The 27,332-nt window shown below is 43.6% G+C and overlaps 1 protein-coding gene across 5 annotated transcripts in view; it reads left to right on the plus strand.

Moving 5' to 3' along the window:
• Positions 1 to 27,332, plus strand: part of HOMER3 (homer scaffold protein 3) — a 177,161-nt gene that overhangs the window by 102,805 nt on the left and 47,024 nt on the right. For 3 of the 5 annotated variants that reach the window (XM_040417427.1, XM_040417428.1, XM_040417430.1), the window contains exons 2-6: positions 1,271 to 1,449; positions 11,099 to 11,255; positions 11,325 to 11,456; positions 12,799 to 12,906; positions 25,997 to 26,118. In XM_040417427.1, the coding sequence (XP_040273361.1) occupies positions 1,430 to 1,449; positions 11,099 to 11,255; positions 11,325 to 11,456; positions 12,799 to 12,906; positions 25,997 to 26,118 (539 nt within the window). In that variant the 5' untranslated portion in view covers positions 1,271 to 1,429. The remainder of the gene's footprint in view (positions 1 to 1,270; positions 1,450 to 11,098; positions 11,256 to 11,324; positions 11,457 to 12,798; positions 12,907 to 25,996; positions 26,119 to 27,332) is intronic. The other 2 variants (XM_040417426.1, XM_040417431.1) reach the window with 1 other exon arrangement.

Below are 27,332 nucleotides of genomic sequence, written 5' to 3' on the forward strand. Positions count from 1 at the left end.
TGTATTATGTCTTCTATAGCCAAGACGGATCCGTCTTGAACACCATTGAAAGTCAATGTTGGACTGATCCGTTTTCTATTGTCAGAGAAAACTGATCTGTCCCCGTTGACTTACATTGTGTGTCAGAACGGATCCGTTTGTCAGTCTGACGAAACTCATCCAAACGCTGCAAGCCGCGTTTTGGTGTCCGCCTCCAAAGCGGAATGGAGACTGAACGGAGGCAAACTGATGCATTCTGAGCGGATCCTTATCCATTCAGAATGCATTAGGGCAAAACTGATCCGTTTTGGACCGCTTGTGAGAGCCCTGAACGCATCTCAGAAACAGAAAGCCAAAACGCCAGTGTGAAAGTAGCCTTACTTGGCACAGTGGTTCCACAACCATTGTCCGTACATATGCCTGTAACATGTACAATAAGAACTATATTTACACTGCAGGTTCCTATGTAAACCTGTCAATCATCGCTTATGCTGCTATTTTCTATGTCTGGTTTTCCTACTTTGTATACTGTTTGTACTGTAAGCACATCAGGGCTCTTCTGAAGCTATTGCATCCTGAATGCCACATTTATGAGGCTACCAGCTCTTTTTTTTCAACATATGGCTACATGCACACGACCTTTTTTTTGCTTTGCGGTCCGCAAAGGATAGCATCCGTGTGCGTTTCGCAATTTGCGGCATGGACAGCCATTAATATAACTGCCTGTTCTTGTCCGCAAAACGGACAAGAATAGGACAGCTTATTTTTATTTTTTACGGAGCAACGGACAGCACACTGGGTGGTGCTGAAGTCAATGGATCCGCATCCAAGCTGCGGCTTTGGTGCAGACCAAAACGACGGTCATATGCATGAGGCCTACATGAAATGTTTGTCAGAAAAAGAGGGCCAGGGTCTCAAGTCACGATGTGCAAATGATTTCTAAGTTTTCACCCCTCTGTCCCTCCCAGAACCGGATGCAGTTCAGTAGCGGTGTTGTATTACTAAGCAGATGTGTCTTGGGGAATACCTTGCAGACTACTACTTACTAAGCAACATGAAACTACTCCCCATTGCCTCTTGTATGTTTATACCTGTGTAGTCCTTTAGATCCTCAAACCATATGTGACTGATATTTCTTCACACATTGAACCTCCTAAAATGCTTGTCTTGGAATGATTAGAACATTTATAGTCTGCCCTAATGTGGATTATGTGAGGTCGGTATAAGTAGGTGCCAGGGCTTCTTGCTTTTTTTAGCCTAGACAAATGACATCTGTTTCCTATCTCTTCAGGAAATGAATAATTTGGGCTCTGGGAAGGCCAGGCATTGCCCTTGTGGAGCCTAAGGAAGGAGCTATTGTAATATATGCTGTGTGCACATCTGTCAAGGAAGCGGCGACATCTCTTACCTTCTTCTTTGTCATTATTCTTCCATAACCTTTTCTTCACAAATGTCTTCTACTACTAACAGGTATGGTTTTTTTCTTCACTCCTTCCCTGTAAAACTATACAGCAGTACTGCTCTCCACTATATCGGAATATATGATTTACTGTGCCGCGGTTACTGACAAAAATCCATTTTATTATTTACACCAATATATCCTGTATGCATTTTTGCTGGGGATCGCCATTAGCAACGGGCCACAAGTGCAGGATTTGCTCCCCTATATATATGCACAACTGCATGTGGGTCTGAGCATTTCCTGCTTGGTTAATGTTACGCTATATCCTGCAGCAATGTAGAAAACTATTAGAAAGGTCTCAATGGCATTTATGATAGGATGATACAAAAGTTTACAGTTGCATGGCACATTATCCAAAACCCATCAGGGGTGGACATACTATATATCCAGCTTATACAGCTGCAGAGGGGTCCAGTATATAAGATGACACACTGCCACCTTAAAGGGGTTCCCTGGCTTCCTGATATTGATGGCCTATCTCAGGATAGGTCATTTCGGATTGGCGGGGGTCCAACTCCTGGAATCTAACACTGTGCAGACAGAAGCAGAAGGCTCTGTACACTATCGTTTCTGGTGCCGGCATACTGAAGCGGTGCGCCCATTCACCGCCATGGCTACAGCAGTGTATGGAGCAGTCGCCATACACTGTATAGTGCCCAGTATTGCAGCAGCTTGAAACAGCTGGTTGGTGGGGGTGCCGGGTGTTGGACCCCCACCAATTTGATATTGATGACCTGTCTTTTGGATATGACTTCAATATCTGTAGCCCAGAGAACCCCATTCCACGTCTTGCAATCATCCCTGGATTCTTAGGGAGAAGGGGGTGCTCTCTGCTGATGTATTGGAGCCCATATGCTGTTCCCCTTGCTATCTGTGTCCTTGGCTTCTTTTAGTTGGTTGGTGGATCTCATTATGGCTCTGGATGCCACCGGGGGACTAATCCTTGTTTAGTACCATAGGTATTGATTGGAGATGAGCATGCAGCCTGTTTTTTTCTTTGTCTATGTATTATGCAGGAGTCAGTAAATAAAGCATCACGTTGTATCAGGTTTTAGTCAGTCTCCAGTGAATTAAGTACATTGTTTTATCCAATATTGCATAATCCAGGAATGCAGAGCAAGTCTGTTCTCTCTCCCCTGTTCTATTCTCTGCCTGCTGTCTTAGATAACCATATGAAACGATACAAATTACAGCCTGTGGATAGCTAAAATGTAACAAGCAATTCAGCTTTTCAGATTTCTTTGTTTTGCTGGAATATATAGTTTTGTACTTTTAGTATCTCTCCCTGTCCAAGGCATGATTAACCAAGAGTGTGTGCTTCTCACTTGGAAATTCTCCAAGACCCAATTAAGAGGAGCTTTGGTTTGGGTCAGATTAATCATCTGTCACTTCAACTAGGTCATACAATGCAAAGGTAAAAATGTTAATGCCCGCACCCCTCCACCCTCTGGGAAAAAGGCTAATAATTGGAAAGTGAGTAATTAGTCAAACAATGTATACTTTTTTAATGGAATGATATTCACTCTAATTTTCCTAGGCTTGACCTAATGATTGGCATTTTAAAGCAATAATGTTTTTCTGTGTTATCACACTTTGGGGAAGATGTCAGTACTTTACCACAGTATGGTTAACTTGCCACATAATACCCTGCTAGACAGAAACCTGCTGATCACCTGCCTGTGCACCCAGGACTGTCTTCTCCAACCATGGAACCTTAATGTCCCTACCTCCAAATACCTGTGTGATGACAGGTGTCACTGTCATTTCCTTCAGAAGAAAGTGCTCACTGCTTAGTACAAGATGTAGTACAGGCTATATCTGTGTCACTGGAGAAAAGTGAGCATTATCATTCAATAGGCAGAAGGGCAGTCAGAGAAGGCATAAAATACATTATTTCTGGTCCGCCATTTATAAATAGTATCAACAGGGTGCCCCCTATTGTGCCAGCAGTGTGGTCCACAGAAGTACACCACATTGCATATTTAAAGTGCTGGAAACCAGTGGCATAGTAATGAAATGGGCACAGAAGCTGTGTCCGTGCAGTATGGCTGTGGATGATCAGCCTTCCTATTTTAAGTAGCTTAAAGAGGGATGTATCATAGACCAGCATTTTACACTCCCCTGCACTGCCAGAAGACTCGCACCTTGTCATAAATTATTCGCAGCTCTGGCCGTCCGTGCACTTAAACTGAAATCTATGCCAAGCCCTGCCTGGTGTAGATTTCAGTCTTCTTTTACACCAGAAAACTGGTGTAAAAGAAGAGAAATATGATGGGCCCGCTGGCCCCGCCTCCTCGTCACGCCCTATTTCCAGGAAAATGTCAAGGGCGTTGGGGGGAACATGGTGGGGAAGATTTATCAAAACTGGTGTAAAGGAAAACTTGCTTAGTTTCTCATAGCAACCAATCAGAATCGACCTTTTTATTTTTCAGAGCTCCTTTGGAAAATAAATGTTGGAATTTGATTGGTTGCTATAGGAAACTAAGCCAGTTTTGATAAATCTCCCTTGGTGTTCGCATCTTTTTTCTGCCAGACAACTGGTATGGGAGGAATTATACATTTCCTCTAAAGTGTCACTGGATTTTCAAAAAACGTTTGTCATAGAGACTCCACTGATGGCTAAAAGGAGGAGAGAGAAGTGCTATATATTGTGCTCTCTCCCCTCTATGCAGGAGATGGGCTCAATAGAAAGTCTATAGGCCCATCTTCACTTTATCTCCTGTCCGGAGAAGAGAGATCATGCTATCTGAGCGCTTCTCTCTCCTCCTAGCGATCGGTGAGGGTCTGAGCACTCGGACCCCCAATGATCAAAACCTTTGATATGTCACTATGACATGGCAAAAAAAAATTTTTTAAGTTCTGTGTCCCTTGAATTAGAACAATGGACCCTTCAGATCAAAAAAGGTTGTGCACCCTGATCTACACTAAAGGTGGCCATACACATTAGATGATTGTCAGCCAAACCTGCCAATTTTGATGGCGCCAGGCAGTCATCGAACATGTGTGACTCTCTCATCATGGCAGATGTTAAGAGACAGTGAAATTCAAGATGGCCAGATATACTTTGCTAAACTGAGCACGCATGTGTTTAGGGGTCGGGAGGAATAGCTGAACGAGTGTTTGTCCAACTTAATATACTAAATAGAACAGAGGGAGGAAGGGGGAGTAGCAGTAGGATCTCTAATTGACTTATGTCAGATTCATGCTGTGAGAGGGACAGGGCAGCTGATTAGTCTGAGCACACAGTGCAACGTGCTTCTCACGATCAGTGGGGGGGGACTCCACCCTGAACACAGGAGGGAAGGGGAACAGTAACTGGGCCTGGAAACTAGGGAAGAAACAGGTCACCTCCTAGATAACTTTAATCCGGACCCTGACTACCTATCAATATGAATAGACCTTGAAGGTAGGAATATTCATAAGGAGGATACCTAGGCCCTGATTTCCCTATAAGGCCCTGGAAAAGGTTAGGACCAGAGACAACCCATTTCTCCCCAGATGGACGAATGGAAGTCTCTGTCTCAGGCCTAGATACAACAACAGGGAATATAACAAATACAAACGCGACACTTAACTTCAGAAGAGACGGACAAGCAGGAACACCAGAGACAAACTCACACCAGCTCTGCCAAACCCAAATGAAGCCATCTACCGCCTAGTCAGAAGGGGGGGGGGTCAGACTATAAAGGGTAGAAGTGATGACCACTGAGCAACAGCTGAGAAAAGGGAAGTGGTCATTAACTCTATCAACACTGAATCAAGAGAAATCAAGGAGGCTGTTAGATGCCTCCACGCTCAGGCAATCTCCTTGATTTCCTGACCTCAGTCACCTGGGGGGCCGTGACAGTGCTGCTGTTTGCAGAAATTGATCTTGGCTGAGAAATATTGTGCCTCAAGAGTGAGCAATATGACTTTGGTATGATGCTCTGTGCTGAGCAGGAAGTCAGTTACGCACATGTATTCTTGACTTCCACTCATAGACATGTCTTATGTCACTTGGTGAAGGGTTTGCAGTGGTACACAAGCCTTATGGCTTAGGAGGCTCAAAGGCCCCTTTTCCACATAAGCAAACACATGTAATGAGGGTGGAGTCTAGTACACATTTTTAGAAAGTATAAAAGACAGAGGCTACTTCACTTTTTTTTTTTTTTTTTTTTTTTTGTAATTCACTCCTGGATTTGGCTTCCAAAATTGCATCAAGAAACCTGGACGTTTGGCCGTATCCTTAAAGGGGCTGTGCCAAGTGTGAAAGCTATCCCCTATCCACAGGATGGGGGATAACAAACTGATCAATGGGGGCTAGACCACTGGGACCCCCACCAAACCCAAGAATGCTGAAGATAACCAAGTAGAGCACTCAGCTATTTTAGGCTGTCCCCTAGAGAATGAATGGAGCAGAGGGCACATACTGTTCCTGTCGCTCCATCAGGATGGGAACATGGGACCCCTGTAGGTCCCAGTGTTCAGACCCTCACCAATCAGTTAGTTATCCCCTATCCTGTTGATGCTTGGTATAAACCCTCTAGTGTCATTGCTGGGTCTTCCAGCAGTTTCTGACCATGCTGTTTGTAACCCGCATGCAGCAATGTTCTTTCAAAATGATAGGGCAGAATGCCACTCACGTTAGAATGATATTTCCCAGCCACAGTTGCCCAGTAGAAGACATTGGCTTGCTGAGACATCATAATACCATCTGGATTTGCATTGGAATGAAACAGTCATTCAGCAAACTAAATATGTGACAGATTGGCCTTATAGAAATGCTTATCCCTATATGAACAATGTATCACATTTATACATTACTCTGCCAGAAGTATGTGGACTCTTAAGAACTAGTGCATTTACCCGTTACTACAAGGATTCAGAAAATCAAGGATACAATCACGTGAAGAGCTCAGTGGTTTTCAACATGGTTTTCTTATGTGAAATGAAACTTTTCAAGTGTGGGAATAAGTTGCGTTCCATTTTTAAAACCAGGCTGGGTGGGTTGCAGTGACAGACCAAGATTGTTGTATCCAGCTTTCCATAGAACTCAATGATCACTACCAGACATAAAACAGAAATAAAAGCTACCCATCGTTTATGATGGACACAAATTAATACCAACTCATACAATTCTTACCCAGAAGATATAATCATCAGATTGGGGTGGGATACTGCAAGAGTCAGTATTAAGCCCTCTGCTTTTTATTACAGTATGTTTATTAATGACCTTATAAAGGGCTTACATAGTATTTCAATAGTTGCAAATATTACGAAGCTCTGTATGGAAATAAGTGCACAGCAAAATAATGTAGTACTACAAAGGGATTTAAAGAAGTTGAAGGCATGGGCAGACCACTGGCTAATGTAAGGATAAGCACGTAGGTCAGGATAATTTTAGTAACTCAGTAAAATAGCCACTAAGAAACCAAATCTTGGGATGCATTAAAACAGACAAAGATGTCCATTACAAAGAATATAAAAGGTAGATTTAACTTTGCAAATGCACCAGAATTATGGACAAGGTAATGAAAGGAATGGGTGGCTTAAAGTACAAAGACAAGTTAAAAGGGTTCTCCGGGCTTTTAATATTGATGACCTATCCTCAGGATAGGTCATCAATATCAGATCGGCGGGGGTTCGACACCCGGTACACCCACCGATCAGCTGTATGGCATACCCACCGATTTGATATTGAGGAGCTATCCTGAGAATAGTGAAATACCTTCTATATAGAGCAGCACTTCTGTACCTTAGTGACTCATATTTGGAGGTATGCAACAGCCCGTCTCTGACTCCTGATCCATGATGGTCCACAAATAGAAGTTCAAATAGTAGATGACGGCAGCACATTCTTACAAAAATTCTTTATTAGTAGTTATTCCATGAGAAAATGTACAAAAGGGCCAATAAAAGCAGCAACGTTTCGACTACGCAGTAGTGCAGTGCTTCTGAATTATTTTCTGTCATGCCCCCCCTAGGAAGAAGAAAACATTTCGCGCCCCCCGCGCAACTGTAAATAGTATCATTTGTCTATAAAATTGTTATAAGTACACCTCTGCATAACACTGTATCCTTAACGTATAAGAGAATAAAAAAGAAAAATGTGGATCGGACACACACTTATGGTGGGATCTGTGGATGACGGACACTTATGGTGGGATCTGTGGATGACGGACACTTATAGGGGGGATCTGTGGCTGGCACTGTTATATATGTGCCATCCACAGACCCCCCCACCCCTTAACAGTGCCATCCACAGTGCCCCCCCAGCCCATAACAGTGCCATCCACAGACCCCCACCCCTTAACTGTGCCATCCACAGATTCCGTGTGCCCACCGCCGCCGTTTAAAGTTATTAAACATGCCCCCCTCACTCCTAATAGTACTGTATATCCGAATTTCTTCTGTATAATGCCGGCAGTCCGGGCGGTCGGCGCGTCCCTCAGTGATGTCACGTGCCTGCGCCGCCTGCTTCATTCATAAAGCAGGTGGCGCAGGCACGTGACATCACTGAGGGCCGCCCGGCCTGCCTGCCCGCATTATACAGAAGAAATTCGGATATACGGTACTATTAGGAGTGAGGGGGGCATGTTTAATAACTTTTAATTCAATAATACATTTTATATTAGTATACCGGAGGGAGGGGTGGGGCTATAGTACAGTGACCCCACCGCTATTGCCGGCCCCCAGCTCCTCCTCCCAGTCCCGGCCCCCGCTCCGTACATCGCGGCCAGCGCCTGCGCCGGCCTCTGATCAGACTGGAGATGAGCTCTTCCACAATGGAAGCGCTCATCTCCCTGCCGCATATTACACTGCGAGCTGTCGGCCGCCCGGCGCCCCTGTTGCTATGGCGCCCTGTGCGGCCGCACAGCCCGCACACCCCAAAGGCCGGCCCTGAACGAGCCCCCCTTTACGGAGCCTGGCGCCCCCCCTGGGGGGCGCGCCCCACTATTTGAGAAGCACTGCAGTAGTGGAAGAATATGCTGCCGTCATCTACTATTTGAACTTCTATCCTGAGAATAGGTCATCAATATTAAAAGCCCGGGGAACCCCTTTAACAAATTTAAAGTTATTAAAGAGGACCTTTCACCGCTCCTGAGATGTCTGTTTTAATAGCTTCATGCATTCCCCATGTAATAACCATTCCGGAGCATCTAGTCTTATGGCTGTATGCTGTGCCATTCCTTCATTCATAACTTCTAGTAGAAATAATTAATTTCTAGCAGTCAGCAGTAAGGGTACAGAGGGGTGGTAACCAGTTGGAGGTGTGTACCTGCACAGACTGACTCTATCCAATCAGTGCTACCATTTTCAGACTGTGGCGGGACACCCCCCAACTGGTTACCTCCCCTCTGTACCCTTACTGCAGACTGCTAGCAATTTATTATTTCTACTAGAAGTTATGAATGAAGGAATAGCACAACATACAGACATAAGAATAGATGCTCCAGAATTATTACATGGGGAATGCATGAAGCTATTAAAACAGGCATGTCTGGGGTGGTGACAGCGGTCCTCTTTAAGTTTGGATAAGACACATTAGGCTGGGTGCACGTATATCAGTTGTGCCCGGCACGACTGATAGATGTGTATGTGCATTTTAGTGACCAGGTCTGGTGTCTATAGACTAATAGCGCTGGATAGAAAAACATAGCATATAGTGTTTTTCCTGTCCAGTGCTATTTGACATGTGCCAGATGAATATGAACAATCCTATAGATGTCTATGGAATCGGTTCTATCCTCAGTTTCTCTCCGGCATGGTGTAGAAAATGGGATCGGCAGGGATATGTGAAAGGGCCCTTGGGGGCGATTTAATTACAGTGTACAAATACGTTACATGAAAGGTCAATACAGAAATCTTTCTACTGCTCTTTTTAAACCTAAGCCTACAGCCATGACAAAGGAGCATCCTCTACGTCTGGGGAAAGAGGGTTTCACCATGGACAAGGCTTCTTCACCATAAGTGAATCTGTGGAATAGTCTACCTCAGGAGGTTGTCGCAGCAGGAACATTTGATGATTTGGATGAATTCTTAGAACTAAATAACATTAATGCTTATAAAAATGGGTAGCGTACCCCTTTCCTTAATTCACATCCCCTCCCATCTCTTGGTTTAACTTGTTTTTTTCCCAGCTGTGCTATGTAACCATCTACCATAAGATTTACTATGGAACTCTGTGCCACGGGATGTTCTGATGGTTGAGGGGCCTGTTCAAGAGGGGCCTGAATGCTTTTCTTGAATGTAATAATGTAATACGTTTTCTGGAGAGATGATGGGGATCCAGGGATTTATTCCAATTAACATATTTGAAGTCAGAAGGAATTTGGGACCACCTCATAAGGGATTGTACCTTTCTCTGGGTCATCATATTAGACAGTTTGGACTTGAAGGACCAGTGCCTTTTTTTTTTTTTTTTTTCTCACCACAGCTTTATGGTATCTTAGAGCTAAGCATTTCCATGTGGATATGTATAATATGGACCTGATCCCGGTTGCCATATCTATTGACTATGGTCCTTCTATTTTCCCCCTTTACAGAATTGTCACACTGCATAAGCAAACATCAGTAGTATTTTTGCATCTTTAATACCACTTGTGTGGCCAGCTCATGCATGACTTTTTCACTATGTTTTACTCAGTTTAAAAAGTTTTGTTTTGTGAAGAAAAAATATGACACCCGGGTATTAGGCCATTGTGGGCCGATAAGTTCCCACTTGGAAAACTGGTACATAAAAATGCCTCCGAGCAGAATGTAGCTACCTAGACCTGCACCTCATTGTATTACAAATATGCCTGATAGAGGACATTGCACTCTGCCTATATACAGTGTAAAAGCTTTCAGGTTCTGTGGTCTGTTCTGAGATCCTAGAAGTGTTAGGAACATCAACATTATAGTACAGTACGTCTCGCATTTTTCCCTCTTTACCATATCTCTTGCTAATATTTTACATGTGTGACCAACAGATGTAGGTCTGATTCACACATGTGATTTCCCATCTGTGTTCTCCATGAACAGCACACGGATGCATATTAAGAGGTCCATGTTTTTCTGTGGGAAAAACACAGTTGCTTGTACGATTTTGGTCTGTTATGTGGACAAAACATGCCAGTGAAAACGACGTACAGCACACCGATGCCATCCATGTTTGGTACGTTTTTTCTCTGATCCGTTGTATAGAAAACTTATAAAGTTTGTAAAAGAGAAAATGGTTGCCATTTTTTGTGGTTCAAAAAATACTTTGATGCTTCCTGGACATTTGTGGATGCAGATTTTGGATGGAAAATGGACACGGATGAGTGAATACATCCTTAAAGGAGTTTTCCAGATTTTTGATGCTGGCCTAGCCGAAAGATAGGTCATCTATATTATATCAGTGGGGTCTGATATTCAAGTGCATGGGAGCTGAGCTGTAATATGCTGTAATGGTTGCTAAACTATGGGTGGGTGGAGCGTCTGCTTCAAGAGTCGCCCACTTTTTAGTTTCTGGTGCCAGCAACTGCCCAAACAGCTGAACGGTTGGGGTGTCAGACCCCCAACAATCTGATATTGATGGCCTATCTGGAGGACAGATCATCAGTATCTGAAAGCGGGAATACCCTTTTTACACATATTGTTACATTAATGTTGTAGTAGAATTGTAATAACATCCTTTTTTTTTTTTTTTTTTAGGGAACAGCCCATTTTTAGCACCAGAGCCCATGTTTTTCAAATTGATCCTGTCACCAAAAAGAACTGGATCCCAGCCAGCAAACATGCCGCTACAGTATCCTACTTCTTTGATGCCACAAGAAATGTGTATCGGATCATTAGTGTGGGCGGCACCAAGGTAATACACCATGGGACTTGGAGAATGTAGAGTTAGTTTTTTCTGATTGTGACTGAATTTATCTCGCAGGCTATTATCAACAGCACTATTACTCCAAACATGACCTTCACAAAGACGTCGCAGAAATTTGGACAGTGGGCTGACAGCCGAGCAAACACTGTATATGGCTTGGGCTTTGCCTCAGAACAGAACTTGACACAGGTAAATGAAGAGTACCAAAAAAATTACATATGATGTCTGCAAATCAGTAAAAGCAGGCATATGGAATTATCAGAATTTCTAGTAACCTATAACTTGTTACTTACACTTTATTGTACATGAATCTACAAAAATAGGCATAGATCCTACCTCAGTGGTGTACTAACAAAATGGAAGAACATACTAATTTTACTGTGCTACATTATTATGTATATGGTAAAGTTAACAGGGATCCTTGGTGACTTCTGGGTCACATGAAATATTCCTGTATGCAGTGATGTCTTTGGAGCAGATTGGTTGCAGTATAGAGAGCCAATGACCCATTCACAGATATACAAATCTGAAATGAATATAAAAGCACTAAGACCCATTTTTCTGTGTGTTATAAAGGTGATCTCACACATTGCCTTAAACAAAAAATCTGCAAGCGGCAGTTTTTTGGACCACAGTCAGAAGAGGATCCTGCTGTAAGGAGAAGTATAAGTCCTTCCTTTTGTATTTCTCATTCACTTCTGATCCACCTCTGGTTGTAGCTCAAAAAACATCAAAAACTGCCACAAAAACCTGTAAGTGACACCAGCCTAAGGGTGGAGTCATACACTGCTTTTTGTGGTAAAAAGAAAAATGCCAGGGCACAAATTGTGTGTAAAAGAACCCTAAGCAATCCCAAACTTTTTGGGTAAGACCACACAGTGCGGTTGTATCGTACAAGCTGTAGCGGGCTTAAAGTGTAACTGTCATTCCTTTTTTTATTTTTGTAATGTATAGGGGCAGTGATGCTGACCATTTTTGTAATATACTTTAATAACTGAAATTGTACCTTTCTATTAGAAAAATAGCTCTAAAGTGGGACATTTTGAGCCTTAGCAACGCTCCTCTGTCTTCTGCTTACATAAGTCAGTCAGTGCTAGCAGGTCTCCACAGTTCTGTAAACAGAAGACGGGGGCGTTACTAAGGCTCAACATTTTTCTAATAGAAATGTACAATTTCAGTAATTCAAGTATATTACAAAAATGATCAGCATCACTGCCCATGTACATTACAAAAATAAAGAAAATGAATGACGGTTACACTTTTAAATTAAACTAATTAGGACCGCACAGTTCATTCGGTCTGTATTGTTAATGGCCCTGCATTACCCACAACACTGCTAAGCACACTAAGCAACGTGGTCCTAATTAGTTTAATAAGAGCCCACTGAAACCTGCACGCCGCGCAGTACTCGACCACACCACTGTTGTACCCGAAGACTAAATTGAATTTACTTTTTCATTGTAAGAAAAAGCATTGTAGAAAGTGATTGTGAATCTGGAGGGTTTTATCAGCCATTGTCTCCTGTCTGTAGTTTGCAGAGAAGTTCCAGGAAGTGAGAGAGGCTGCCCGACTGGCAAGAGAGAAATCTCAGGACAAAACCGAGCTGACAAATCCAGCTCTCAATATCGCCGCACAGCAGGTAAGGCCATGTTCAGATCAGCTCTAGTCATTCCCATAGTCCTGCTCTGTTAGAGGAGCACAACAAGGGAAGCAGGCCCTTCCGCTGTTTTCAATCACTGAAATGATAGGAGATGATTAGACCTGGTCGGGGAAAAATTAAGAATCTGCAACAGAGGTCCCTAACAGAGCTTCCAATGCAGATGTGAACAAGTTCTAAAGCGGCCTGAGTAGGACAAGTTTAAATCAAGTGAAGGGGTGACCATGTAATACGTGGTCTCCAGAGAATTAGACGGCCTACTGATTTCAGTGGGCATTGTTAAAGGGAATCAAAGTCCATTTCTACTGGCTAATTATCAGGACTGTGTAAATCATGTCCCGTGATCATGTGCGACTCGTGTAAATTGTTCAGGAGAAAAATTGAATTATAGATACATTTTATTTGTCTATCTTTCATGTTCTGCTCTTGGCATGTAGATTATTGCCTACCGTGGAGCACCATTTCACATGGGGTGTTTTCTAATAATGACGTAAGTTTTTTTCCAGTCCATGATTGCATGATAAATGCAAAGATTGGGCTTGGCAAACATAACACAATTGTTAACCATGTCAAACTCCTCCTGTTTTTTTGGCACTTTAACCTAGGGTTTATCTTATTTCCACATGCTGCTATAGTTCACGGTTTCATTTTAGCTTGTGTAGAAGCTGAATAGTTTGTAGGATTATTGCTTCAGAATACCTACATACATAAAATTGTATGATACAGTAGTAGAGCGACAAGTAACACTTTGCTTTTTTTATGGGTAACAGTAAAAGGGTTTTCCAAGATTTTATAATCCTCTAGATAGGTCATCTGTATCTGATCAGTGGGGGTCTGACACCCAGGACCCCTGCCGATCAGCTGTTTGACAAGGCACTGGTGCTACTGTGAGTGCCACGGCCTTCTCCATGCTCACCATTGTTAATATGAATAATGATGATGGTATAGCAGCTCAGCCCCAATCACTTCTATCAAACAGCTGATCGACAGGGGACTCCCACCCATCAGATACTGTGACCTATCCTGAAGATGGGTCATCAGGATAAAGTCTCAGAAAACTCCAACACTATACACTATATGGACAAAGTATTAGGAAACCTGCACATTAAACTTACAGAAGTTATGGATCATTCTATTCTAAAGCCATAGGTGTTAATATGGAGTTAGTCCCCACTTTGCAGGTAAAACAGATTCCACTGGGAAGGCTTTCTACAAAATTTTGTTGTCTGGGAATTTTTGCCCATCCGTCCAGAAGAGTGTTTGTAAAGTCAGACACTCATGTTGGACAATGAGGCCTGGCTTGCACTCTCCATTCTATTTCATCCCAGAGGTGTACGATAGGGTTGAGGTCAGGGCTCTGTGCAGGCCAATCCAGCTCTTCTGCGCCAAACGCACCCAACCATGCCTTATGGACCTTGCTTTGTGCACTGGGGAACAGCTATTCTGGAACAGAAAAGGACCTTCCCCATACTGTTCCCATCAAGTTAGAAGCATTAACTGAAAAATAACCCCATATTGTTATCTGTCCTCCATCAAACTTTACAGTTGGCACAATGCAGTCAGTTAACATTCTCTTAGCATTTGCCCATCCGATAGAGAAGTGTGATTGATCTCTCCACAGAACACATTTCCACTGCTCCAGAGTCCAGTGGCAGCGTGCTTTACAGCACTTCATCTGACACTTGGTGATGTAAGGCTTGCATGCGGTTGCTTTGCCATGGAAACCCATGCCCAACCCAAGTCAGCAGATTGTTGGTGTTTCTTATACACTATGCGCATCAACTCTAACTTTACGTTGTCATATACCCCCCGACAACGTGGTCTGTCACTATATCATACCTCCCAACTTTGTAAATGAACAAAGAGGGACACATTGGGACAATTTTTTTTTGCACTATGCCATGCCTCTAACTCCGCCCAAAACATAACTATATACCGAAACCCACCCAGTCCCCTTAATGCCCCACATAGTAATTATTCCCCCTTCGTGCCACCGCACAGTATTTATGCCCACATTGTGCCACCCAGAATTGTGCCCACATTGTGCCACCCAGAATTGTGCCCACATTGTGCCACCCACATTGTGCCACCCACATTGTGCCACCCACATTGTGCCACCCACATTGTGCCACCCACATTTGTGCCCACATTGTGCCCCTCACAGAATGTAAAAAAATAACCACCACATACGTATCTTGTTCCTAGCAGCAGCAGGACATCGGCTGCTCTAGCCTGTGAAGGAGGAGGAGCCGAGGCTAACTGCTAGCTGGCCCGGCCCGCCACACAGACCAGAGGTGTGGAGAGCCGGCAGGAATGATGAAGCGGCTCTCTGCTTCCTATGGACGCAGGGACAGCTGCCAGAAAGCGGGACAATACCTCCCCTGTAACGGGGCAGCCACTGAAATCCAGGACTGTCCCGAGGTATGCTACATGAGTTATTTTGGTTCCTAAACACTTCCACTTTGCAGTAATACCACCCATGGTGTAATATCTAGGGGGAAGAAATAATTGTTCTAACAGTAGCTTCCTATTACAGGACCACTCTGGAATTCAATGAGCTCTTTAGAATGAGCCGTTCTTTCACAAATGTCTGTAAAGGCAGACTGCATTCCTAGGGGCTGGATTTTATACACCTGTGGCAATGGGACTGAATAAGACAATGATTAAGGTGTTTGTCCCAATACTTTTGTCTTTATAGGGTATGATCTTTATTTTGATTAGTTTCATACATTTCCATTTTTTGTGAGTTTGCTGTATGGGTTTGGCCACAGGGGGAGTATTTTCCACAACAAAATTTCCGCTGTGGACTTGGCTGCATATTTGTTGAAGTTTATGCTGTAGATTTGCTGTGCAAAGGGTGAAATTCAGGGTGAGTATCGACAGCATAATAAAATCCATACAACAGTTCAATTTAAGCTGCAGTATGTGGATGAGATTTAAGACCTCAGCCACTTTGCTGGTACTGTAAAATGATGCAGATTTACCGCATTCAAATTCAGTGTATCTGTGCAGCATCAACTTACTCTACTATTACTATACTTCCTCTCATCCTAAGGCCTTATTCACACAGTCAGTGTTTGGTCAGTGATTGTGAACCAAAACCAGGAGTGGAGGCTACCCAGACGTAAGGTATAAGGGAAAGATCTGCTCCTGTTCTGTTTCTGACCTGCACCTGGTTTTGGCTTTAAATCACTGATGGAAATCACTGACCGAACACTGACTGTGTGAGTAAGATCTAACTCATGGTTATTTCTTTCCTCCTGTTGAATTGTGTCTGCGTGTACTTCCTACACCCACCTAAAGGCTTACTATAACCCGATGGACACTGGCAGTACCACAGGCAGGCTGGCAGTGTAATATCCTGGCATTCAGTCATCATACCATGTGCCAGACGCTGGAGTAGCCTACTGGATTAACCACTGCCATCTCGGGGCATTGAACAGATGGAAGAAAACCTGTTGGTTTTAGACAAGCTGTTACATGATTATTGCCTTGGAACCTCAGATCAGCACAAGGCTAAATGAACAGGAAACATGTTGTTTAAACAAATATCATTATTCATCTGAAATATTATATCTGAAACATTTATATTTGTAGTGTGTACCTAGGCAATGTAAGGAGTAGTGTTAGGGCATTTATGGGTCACCACAAAACTGTGGGCAGTGGAGGCAGAGCTGGCGACAATACTGTACAGGGTGGACTATTAATCACAATTATAATCTCCTAATTATTTCTGCTTACTGACTTGCATGTTATTATAAGGAAGGTTATGTATAATAGAAATGGCTAGCAAATATCATCTTTCATGAAGTGAGAAGATGTCACGTTGCTGCTGCCATGAGAGTGGGGGGGGAAGTATGGGGAAGCATCCATCTTTTACATATTTAAGTACACAGACTAATCAATTTCTCACAGCCTTGCCTGTCAATTCCTTTCCCTAATGTCTTTGGCTCAGCTGTGAAGTCCACGTGAAGCTCTTAATTTAGCCTCTCTCTGCCTGCAGCCACTTACCAGTGTTGACTGGGTTAACTATTAAGGCTATTTCCAGAGAAAGCTCTTAAAGGGAATGTATCACTGACTTTTGAAACCAGATAGCGACACATCCTTATTTTCCAGTCACTTTATTTTCTGATTGTACAGTCGTGGCCAAAAGTTTTGAGAATTACATAAATATTGGAAAAGTTGTTGCTTAAGTTTTTATAATAGCAATTTGCATATACTCCAGAATGTTATGAAGAGTGATCAGATGAATTGCATAGTCCTTCTTTGCCATGAAAATTAACTTAATCCCCAAAAAAACTTTCCACTGTATTTTATTGCTGTCATTAACCACCTCAGCCCCCAGTGCTTAAACACCCTGAAAGACCAGGCCACTTTTTACACTTCTGACCTACACTACTTTTACCGTTTATTGCTCGGTCATGCAACTTACCACCCAAATGAATTTTACCTCCTTTTCTTCTCACTAATAGAGCTTTCATTTGGTGGTATTTCATTGCTGCTGACATTTTTACTTTTTTTGTTATTAATCGAAATTTAACGATTTTTTTGCAAAAAAATGACATTTTTCAGTTGTAAAATTTTGCAAAAAAAAAACGACATCCATATATAAATTTTGCTCTAAATTTATTGTTCTACATATCTTTGATAAAAAAAAATGTTTGGGTAAAAAAAAAATGGTTTGGGTAAAAGTTATAGCGTTTACAAACTATGGTACAAAAATGTGAATTTCCGCTTTTTGAAGCAGCTCTGACTTTCTGAGCACCTGTCATGTTTCCTGAGGTTCTACAATGCCCAGACAGTACAAACACCCCTTAAATGACCCCATTTCGGAAAGTACACACCCTAAGGTATTCGCTGATGGGCATAGTGAGTTCATAGAACTTTTTATTTTTTGTCACAAGTTAGCGGAAAATGATGATTTTTTTTTTTTTTTTTTTCTTACAAAGTCTCATATTCCACTAACTTGTGACAAAAAATAAAAAGTTCTATGAACTCACTATGCCCATAACGAAATACCTTGGGGTCTCTTCTTTCCAAAATGGGGTCACTTGTGGGGTAGTTATACTGCCCTGGCATTCTAGGGGCCCAAATGTGTGGTAAGGAGTTTGAAATCAAATTCTGTAAAAAATGACGAGTGAAATCCGAAAGGTGCTCTTTGGAATATGGGCCCCTTTGCCCATCTAGGCTGCAAAAAAGTGTCACACATCTGGTATCTCCGTACTCAGGAGAAGGTGGGGAATGTGATTTGAGGTGTCATTTTACATATACCCATGCTGGGTGAGAGAAATATCTTGGCAAAAGACAACTTTTCCCATTTTTTTTATACCTAGTTGGCATTTGACCAAGATATTTATCTCACCCAGCATGGGTATATGTAAAAAGACACCCCAAAACACATTCCTCAACTTCTCCTGAATACAGAGATACCAGATGTGTGACACTTTTTTGCAGCCTAGGTGGGCAAAGGGGCCCATATTCCAAAGAGCACCTTTCGGATTTCACAGGTCATTTTTTACTGAATTTGATTTCAAACTCCTTACCACACATTTGGGCCCCTAGAATGCCAGGGCAGTATAACTACCCCACAAGTGACCCCATTTTGGAAAGAAGACACCCCAAGGTATTCGCTGATGGGCATAGTGAGTTCATGGAAGTTTTTATTTTTTGTCACAAGTTAGTGGAATATGAGACTTTGTATGAAAAAAATAAAAAAATAAAAAATCATCATTTTCCACTAAATTGTGACAAAAAATAAAAAATTCTAGGAACTTGCCATGCCCCTCACGGAATACCTTGGGGTGTCTTCTTTCCAAAATGGGGTCACTTGTGGGGTAGTTATACTGCCCTGGCATTTTCCAGGGGCCCTAATGTGTGGTAAGTAGGTAAATGACCTGTGAAATCCGAAAGGTGCTCTTTGGAATGTGGGCCCCTTTGCCACCTAGGCTGCAAAAAAGTGTCACACATCTGGTATCTCCGTACTCGGGAGAAGGTTGGGAATGTGTTTTGTGGTGTCATTTTACATATACCCATGCTGGGTGAGAGAAATATCTTGGCAAAAGACAACTTTTCCCATTTTTTTTATACAAAGTTGGCATTTGACCAAGATATTTATCTCACCCAGCATGGGTATATGTAAAAAGACACCCCAAAACACATTCCTCAACTTCTCCTGAATACAGAGATACCAGATGTGTGACACTTTTTTGCAGCCTAGGTGAGCAAAGGTGCCCAAATTCCTTTTAGGAGGGCATTTTTAGACATTTGGATACCAGACTTCTTCTCACACTTTGGGGCCCCTAAAATGCCAGGGCAGTATAAATACCCCACATGTGACCCCATTTTGGAAAGAAGACACCCCAAGGTATTCAATGAGGGGCATGGCGAGTTCATAGAAAAAAAAATTTTTGGGCACAAGTTAGCGGAAATTGATTTTTTTGATTTTGTTCTCACAAAGTCTCCCTTTCCGCTAACTTGGGACAAAAATTTCAATCTTTCATGGACTCAATATGCCCCTCAGCGAATACCTTGGGGTGTCTTCTTTCCAAAATGGGGTCATTTGTGGGGTGTTTGTACTGCCCTGGCATTTGAGGGTCTCCGCAATCATTACATGTATGCCCAGCATTAGGAGTTTCTGCTATTCTCCTTATATTGAGCATACAGGTAATGAGATTTTTTTTTTCCGTTCAGCCTCTGGGCTGAAAGAAAAAAATTAACGGCACAGATTTCTTCATTCGCATCGATCAATGTGGATGAAAAAATCTCTGCCAAAAAAAGAAAAAGGAGGGGAAAGGCGTCTGCCAGGACATAGGAGCTCCGCCCAACATCCATACCCACTTCAGCTCGTATGCCCTGGCAAACCCGATTTCTCCATTCACATCAATCGATGTGGATGAATAAATCATTGCCGGGATTTTTTTTTTTATATATATACAAAGTGTTTGCCAAAGTATATGAACACCGCCACCTCCTCAGCTCATATGCCTCGGCAAACATATCTTTTACTGCAGAGGAGAAATCTCGTCTTGCAGCGCCGCATACACCGACTTGCGTGTAATCTGACAGCAGCGCAATGCTTCTGTCCGAATGCACATCAGTGCTGCAGCTAGTCGATCGGTTGGTCCACCTGGAAGGTAAAAAAACAAAACAAAAAAGAAAAAAGCAGGCCGCAAAGCAATAACTTTATTAACTTTAGAACAGAACATATTAACTTTTTTTAAACTTTTTTACTTACCGGTAATTTTTTTTTTTTTAGTTTTTTTTACCTTTATAGAACAAACCTCTCCTTCCCCATGGGACAATGTGCAAAGCGCAAATCGCCCAAAGATGTGGCGAAGTACGTTATGCACTTTATCCCAGGTGAAAGGAGAGGTTTGCAGCAGCTGTGAGTAAAAGGGCCCTAATAGCCCTGTGTGCCTGTCCTGTGAGATGCAATCCCTATGCTAGGTGTACCTGTGTGTGGTACTTCCGGAAACACTCACCTAAGCATAGGGCAGGGTGGTCAGGGCAGTCAGGACAGAAATAGCGGGTGTCACGCCTTATTCCCCTCCTGCTACAGACACAACATTTTTTTCGGGGTGGCGGTTGGGTTGAGGTACCAGCAACGACACTGGGGTAATGTCGCTCGTGTAGACGGCTAACTACACTGGTGGATGGGGCCACGGAACCTCCTGGGTAAAGGAGGTTCGCGATGATCTCTTCCTGGAATTTGAGGAAGGATCCTGTTCTCCCAGCCTTACTGTAGAGAACAAAACTATTGTACAGCACCAATTGAATTAAATATACAGACACCTTCTTATACCAGCGTCTGGTTCTGCGGGAAACTAAATAGGGAGCCAACATCTGGTCATTGAAGTCCACCCCTCCCATGAGCGCATTATAGTCGTGGACTGAGAGGGGCTTTTCAATGACACGGGTTGCCCTTTCAATTTGGATTGTCGTGTCTGCGTGAATGGAGAAGAGCATGTAAACGTCACGCTTGTATCTCCATTTCACCGCGAGCAGTTCTTCGTTACACAAGGCAGCCCTCTCCCCCCTTGCAAGACGGGTGGTTACAAGCCGTTGGGGGAAGCCCACGCGACTAGTTCGCGCGGTGCCACAGGCGCAAATCCGTTCTAGAAACAAATGCCTAAAGAGGGCCACACTTGTGTAAAAATTGTCCACATAAAGATGGTACCCCTTGCCGAATAAGGGTGACACCAAGTCCCAGACTGTCTTCCCACTGCTCCCCAGGTAGTCAGGGCAACCGACCGGCTCCAGGGTCTGATCTTTTCCCTCATAGATCCGAAATTTGTGGGTATAGCCTGTGGCCCTTTCACAGAGGTTATACAATTTGACCCCATACCGGGCACGCTTGCTTGGGATGTATTGTTTGAAGCCAAGGCGCCCGGTAAAATGTATTAGGGACTCGTCTACGCAGATGTCTTGCTCAGGGGTATACAAATCTGCAAATTTCTGGTTGAAATGGTCTATGAGGGGCCGAATTTTGTGGAGCCGGTCAAAAGCTGGGTGGCCTCTGGGACGGGAGGTGGTGTTGTCGCTAAAATGCAGAAAACGCAGGATGGTCTCAAATCGTGTCCTGGACATAGCAGCAGAGAACATGGGCATGTGATGAATTGGGTTCGTGGACCAATATGACCGCAGTTCATGTTTTTTTGTCAGGCCCATGTTGAGGAGAAGGCCCAGAAAAATTTTAAGTTCGGAAACTTGGACTGGTTTCCACCGGAAAGGCTGGGCATAATAGCTTTCCGGGTTTGCGGTTATAAATTGTGTGGCATACTGGTTGGTCTCTGCCACGACTAAGTCCAAGAGCTCCGCAGTCAAGAACAGCTCAAAAAATCCCAGGGCCGAACCGATTTGAGCCGTCTCAACCCGAACTCCAGACTGGGCGGTGAAAGGGGGAACTACAGGTGCGGCTGAAGTTGGTGACTGCCAATCAGGGTTTGCCAGCACCTCAGGGACTCTAGGGGGTCGAAGGGCCTGTCTGCGCGGTGGCTGCGACGGGGTAACTACTGCACGTGCCACCGTACCAGCTTCAACTGCCCTTCTGGTGCTCGCTACTTCACCATGTTGTACGGCAGTGCTGGTACTAGGTCCAGGAAGGGCTGCGCTGCTGGTGTATGCCTCACCACGTGATCCGGCAGCGACAGCCCCACTCTGCTGCTCTTGAAGCGGATCCTGCGTAACCTGTGGTCTAGCGACACGGGGCCGGGTACGCCTGGTGCTGCCAGGGACCTCAACCTCCTCGTCCGAACTTTGGGTCAGAGAGCCACTGCTTTCTACAGGTTCATATTCTGACCCGCTAGATTCGTCAGATGAGGGTTCCCACTCCTCATCCGACTGGGTCAGAATCCTGTAGGCCTCTTCAGAAGAATACCCCCTGTTTGACATTTTGGACTACTAAATTTAGGGGTATTCCCTGAGACTACCCAAGAAAAAAAGCAAACCTGTCTTACAAAGGGGAGGCTAGTGAAGTACCGGAGGCCGCTGCGGTTGATAAAAAATATCAAAACTGATTTTTTTATCGCCGCAGTGCGTGTAAAGTGAATGTGCAGTGATCAAAAAATAATAATTTTTTGTCACTGCGGTGGGGCGGGTGTGGGTGAACGCACGTGTGGGCGACCGATCAGGCCTGATCGGGCAAACACTGCGTTTTGGGTGGAGGGCGAACTAAAGTGACACTAATACTATTATAGATCTGACCGTGATCAGTTTTGATCACTTACAGATACTATAAAAGTACAAATGCTGATTAGCGATACGCTAATCAGCGAATAAAAGTGACTGCGGTGGGGTGGGCGATAACTGACGCTAACTACCTAACCAAGGGGCCTAAACTATCCCTAAAACCTATCAGTCAATACCAGTGAAAAAAAAGTGACAGTTTACACTGATCACTTTTTTTCCTTTCACTAGTGATTGACAGGGGCGATCAAAGGGTTAATTGGGGTGCAGGGGGGTGATCTGGGGCTAAGGTGTAGTGTTTGGTGTACTCACAGTTCAGTCTGCTCCTGTGCTGGATCCAACCGACGAAAAGGACCAGCACAGGAGCAGAGAAGCCATATAACAGATCATATTTACTAATATGATCTGTTATATGGCTTGTGATTCGATTTTTTAAAAATCAGCAACCTGCCAGCGACGATCATTGGCTGGCAGGTTGCTGATGCAATTCTCCTCGAACTTTTGCCGGCCCGCGATGCGCGGGCCGGCTGAGACCGAAATCTCGCGTCTCGCGAGAGGACGCGCCGGCGCGTCCACTCGGAATGAAACAACCACCTCCAGGACGCGTCTGTGCGTACAGCGGTCCGGAGGTGGTTAAAGGACCTGCTGAGATCATTTCAGTAATAGTCTTGTTAACTCAGGTGAGAATGTTGATGAGCACAAGGCTGGAGATCATTATGTCAGGCCGATTGGGTTAAAATGACAGACTTGACATGTTAAAAGGAGGGTGATGCTTGAAATCATTGTTCTTCCATTGTTAACCATGGTGACCTGCAAAGAAACGCGTGCAGCCATCATTGCGTTGCATAAAAATGGCTTCACAGGCAAGGATATTGTGGCTACTAAGATTGCGCCTCATTCAACAATTTATAGGATCATCAAGAACTTCAAGGAAAGGGGTTCAATTCTTAAGAAGGCTTCAGGGCGTCCAAGAAAGTCCAGCAAGCGCCAGGATCGTCTCCTAAAGAGGATTCAGCTGTGGGATCGGAGTGCCACCGGTGCAGAGCTTGCTCAGGAATGGCAGCAGGCAGGTGTGACCGCATCTGCACGCACAGTGAGGCGAAGACTTTTGGAAGATGGCCTAGTGTCAAGAGCAGCAAAGAAGCCACTTCTCTCCAAAAAAACATCAGGGACAGATTGATCTTCTGCAGAAAGTATGGTGACTGGACTGCTGAGGACTGGGGCAAAGTCATATTCTTCGATGAAGCCTCTTTCCGATTGTTTGGGGCATCTGGAAAAAGGCTTGTCCGGAGAAGAAAAGGTGAGCGCTACCATCAGTCCTGTGTCATGCCAACAGTAAAGCATCCTGAGACCATTCATGTGTGGGGTTGCTTCTCATCCAAGGGAGTGGGCTCACTCACAATTTTGCCCAAAAGCACAGCCATGAATAAAGAATGGTACCAAAACACCCTCCAACAGCCACTTCTTCCAACAATCCAACAACAGTTTGGTGAAGAACAATGCATTTTCCAGCACGATGGAGCACCGTGCCATAAGGCAAAAGTGATAACTAAGTGGCTCGGGGACCAAAACGTTGACATTTTGGGTCCATGGCCTGGAAACTCCCCAGATCTTAATCCCATTGAGAACTTGTGGTCAATCCTCAAGAGGCGGGTGGACAAACAAAAACCCACTAATTCGGACAAACTCCAATTAGAAGTGATTATGAACGAATGGGTTGCTATCAGTCAGGAATTGGCCCAGAAGTTGATTGAGAGCATGCCCAGTCGAATTGCAGAGGTCCTGAAAAAGAAGGGCCAACACTGCAAATACTGACTCTTTGCATAAGGCTAAGTTCACACGAACGTGTGTGATCTGTGGCCGTATTGCGGCCCGCAAATCGCGGGCCGCAATCCACGGCCACAGTTCCGTGTGAATTCCGCATCACGGATGCGGACCCATTCACTTCAATGGGTCCGGAATCGCGGAACGGCCGCACAGGACGTAACCCCTCGGAAGCACTACGCAGTGCCTACGTGGGGTTACGTCCCGTACTTCCGTTCCGCTAAAAGATAGAACAAGTCCTATCTTTTAGCGGAACGGCCGGATCGCGGACCCATTAAAGTGAATGGGTCCTCGATCCGATGCGGCTGACCTACGGCCGGCGATCGTGCATTGCGGCCCGCTATTTGCGGGCCGCAGCACAGGCACGGGTCACACGTTCGTGTGAACTTAGCCAAAATGTCATGTAATTGTTGATAAAAGCCTTTAAAACGTATGAAGTGCGTGTAATTTATATTTCACTACATCACAGAAACAACTGAAACAAAGATCTAAAAGCAGTTTAGCAGCAAACTTTGTGAAAACTTATATTTGTGTCATTCTCAAAACTTTTGGCAACGACTGTATATACACAGTTGTAAGAACACATAATCCACCATTCACAACAAGTTATATCACAGCTTATCTACTCCCTCCTGACCTCTGCATAAGTCGCAGACCATGCCTGGAAAACTCTCCCATAGAAGTCAATGATTCAGCTCCTGTCCATTGTGTCTATAGCCCATATGGCTACTGTAAAGTGTACCTTTACATGACGTTTACAACCGTTCAGGCAAGAGGGCTGCCCCCAAAATCATGTTCAAGAAATAAAAATCTACAGTCGTGGCCAAAAGTTTTGAGAATGACACAAATATTAGTTTTCACAAAGTTTGCTGCTAAACTGCTTTTAGATCTTTGTTTCAGTTGTTTCTGTGATGTAGTGAAATATAATTACACACACTAGGCTTAGTGGCCAGTGCAAAAACTGCAGGATTTTATGGTTTTTAATACAGATATTGACATGGAAAATTAAAAATGGCATCATCAAAAAAAATAAAAATTATATGTAACATAAAAATAGGATTTAAGCAATAGGTCATTTTCTGATACATATCAACTTATCAAGAGATTCATGTTGGCTATGGTAAGACTGACAGATTTTCATATTAGAGATCTGTGTTTGTACTCGGAAAACCATTGGCGCAAATATCTTTAACCCAGAGAACCTCTTTAAATATCTTTAACCTTAAAATGTTGCTGCATTATGGCTGTGTGAAACTGACCTAAATACAAGTCTATCAGACATACATGAGGAAAACTGAATGAGATGGCATCTTGTTAGGCCTATGTTATATTGTCTATGCTGCCCAGACACACAGCAGAACAATATTGATGTCATGTGTTCACTAGGGCATTGTAATGCCAGTTAAATGCCATCTTCTCAGCATATATGAAGATGTGAGTTTTGTGGTTAAAAAGTCACTTCCAGTGTGTCACGAATTTTATCTTTTTTTGACAAGGAGTTACTTGTGACTTACCTAAAGGTCTTTAGTTCAACATCTTTTATTTATTTTTTGTTGCTCTCTAGATAGTACCTTCTCCGATCATTAACATCAATGGACCAGGAGATGAGAAGCTCTTCAGGAGCCAGAGTGCAGAGATGGAGTTCAGTACAGAACGAGAACGGGTGAAGAAGATGTTGTCAGAAGGGTAAATACCATATATATACATAGTTTAGTATCTTGTCTGAGGATAAGAAGTATGCTAAACATTACAATTGTGTTCTTTATAAAGAAAGCTATAGCTGCTCATCATTAAGTATCGGACAGAAAGAATGTGTGTTCTGGGATACCATGCATGTTCCAGCAAACAGTCCATGCTCCCTAAATTATATGTTGTCCAGGAGCTTACATGGCAAACTCTCTAAACTACCCAGTACTTTTAGGCACACAACACTTTGCTATGTTTTTCATGCAGTTTTTTTTTTTTCAAGTTTTTCAACTCTTTGGTTCAAAAATTCTGTAGCTTCATATTTTATTAAAGCCCTTGGCAAAATATAGAAAACGGTACAACATTTGCTGCCTTTTTTTTTTTTTTTTTATTTTTTTTTAAGGTCAGTTGCTTTTTTCAAAATGCAGAATGCTCTGGGTTCTGCCAATTTTTCCCACGAGGTTCTTTTACAGGACTTCCACAATGCTAATAAAATATGTGTACATGTTAGAAAGCAAAAGAAATACCACTCTAAAAACACTTGCAACTTAATGGGGTTCTCCGACCCCTGAAATGCGCCCCCATATGGCCAAGTCCCTCACACACAATGTACTTACCTGGCACCCGTGATGCTGTTGGGCCCTGCACAGCTGCCGCTGCTTCTCCCCATGCGTGGATGAAAACATTCGGGGGGCAGGGGGGGTTGGGCAGCCAATAGCAGGCGGTGATGGGGACAAGCCTCCCTGGCTCTTTCCACTCCCCCCGACACCAGATGTTTTCATCCGCACACAGGAAGATGGCGGCAGTGGCCGTGTGGGGAACAGGAGCAACACCTGTGCCGTGAAGCCATGTAAGTAAGGCATATTAGGGTCGCTTCAGGGGTCGGATAACCCCTTCAAAGTTGTTTTAAAATGCTGACAAAATAGTGTGTTAAGGAGGTCTCATAAAGCATTGGATAGAGGCTGAGAAAATTAATTATATTGATTTATAAATCAGTAAATCGGTACTAGGACACAGCAAGTACCGAGCCCTCCTCCACTTAATAATTCCATAGGTCAGGCAGCATAAGAGTGTGTTTACTTATGAACATCTGAATGTGGCTGTTTCTGCAACATTTGCATGGACTTTTACTAAACCACATTCAGAGATATGAAACAGTGGCAGAAATGTCGGCAACAAATTTTGTGAACATTAAAGGGGTTTCTCAGCTCCCA

The sequence above is a fragment of the Bufo bufo genome, chromosome 2, assembly GCF_905171765.1.
Source record: "Bufo bufo chromosome 2, aBufBuf1.1, whole genome shotgun sequence".
Lineage (NCBI taxonomy): Eukaryota > Metazoa > Chordata > Amphibia > Anura > Bufonidae > Bufo > Bufo bufo.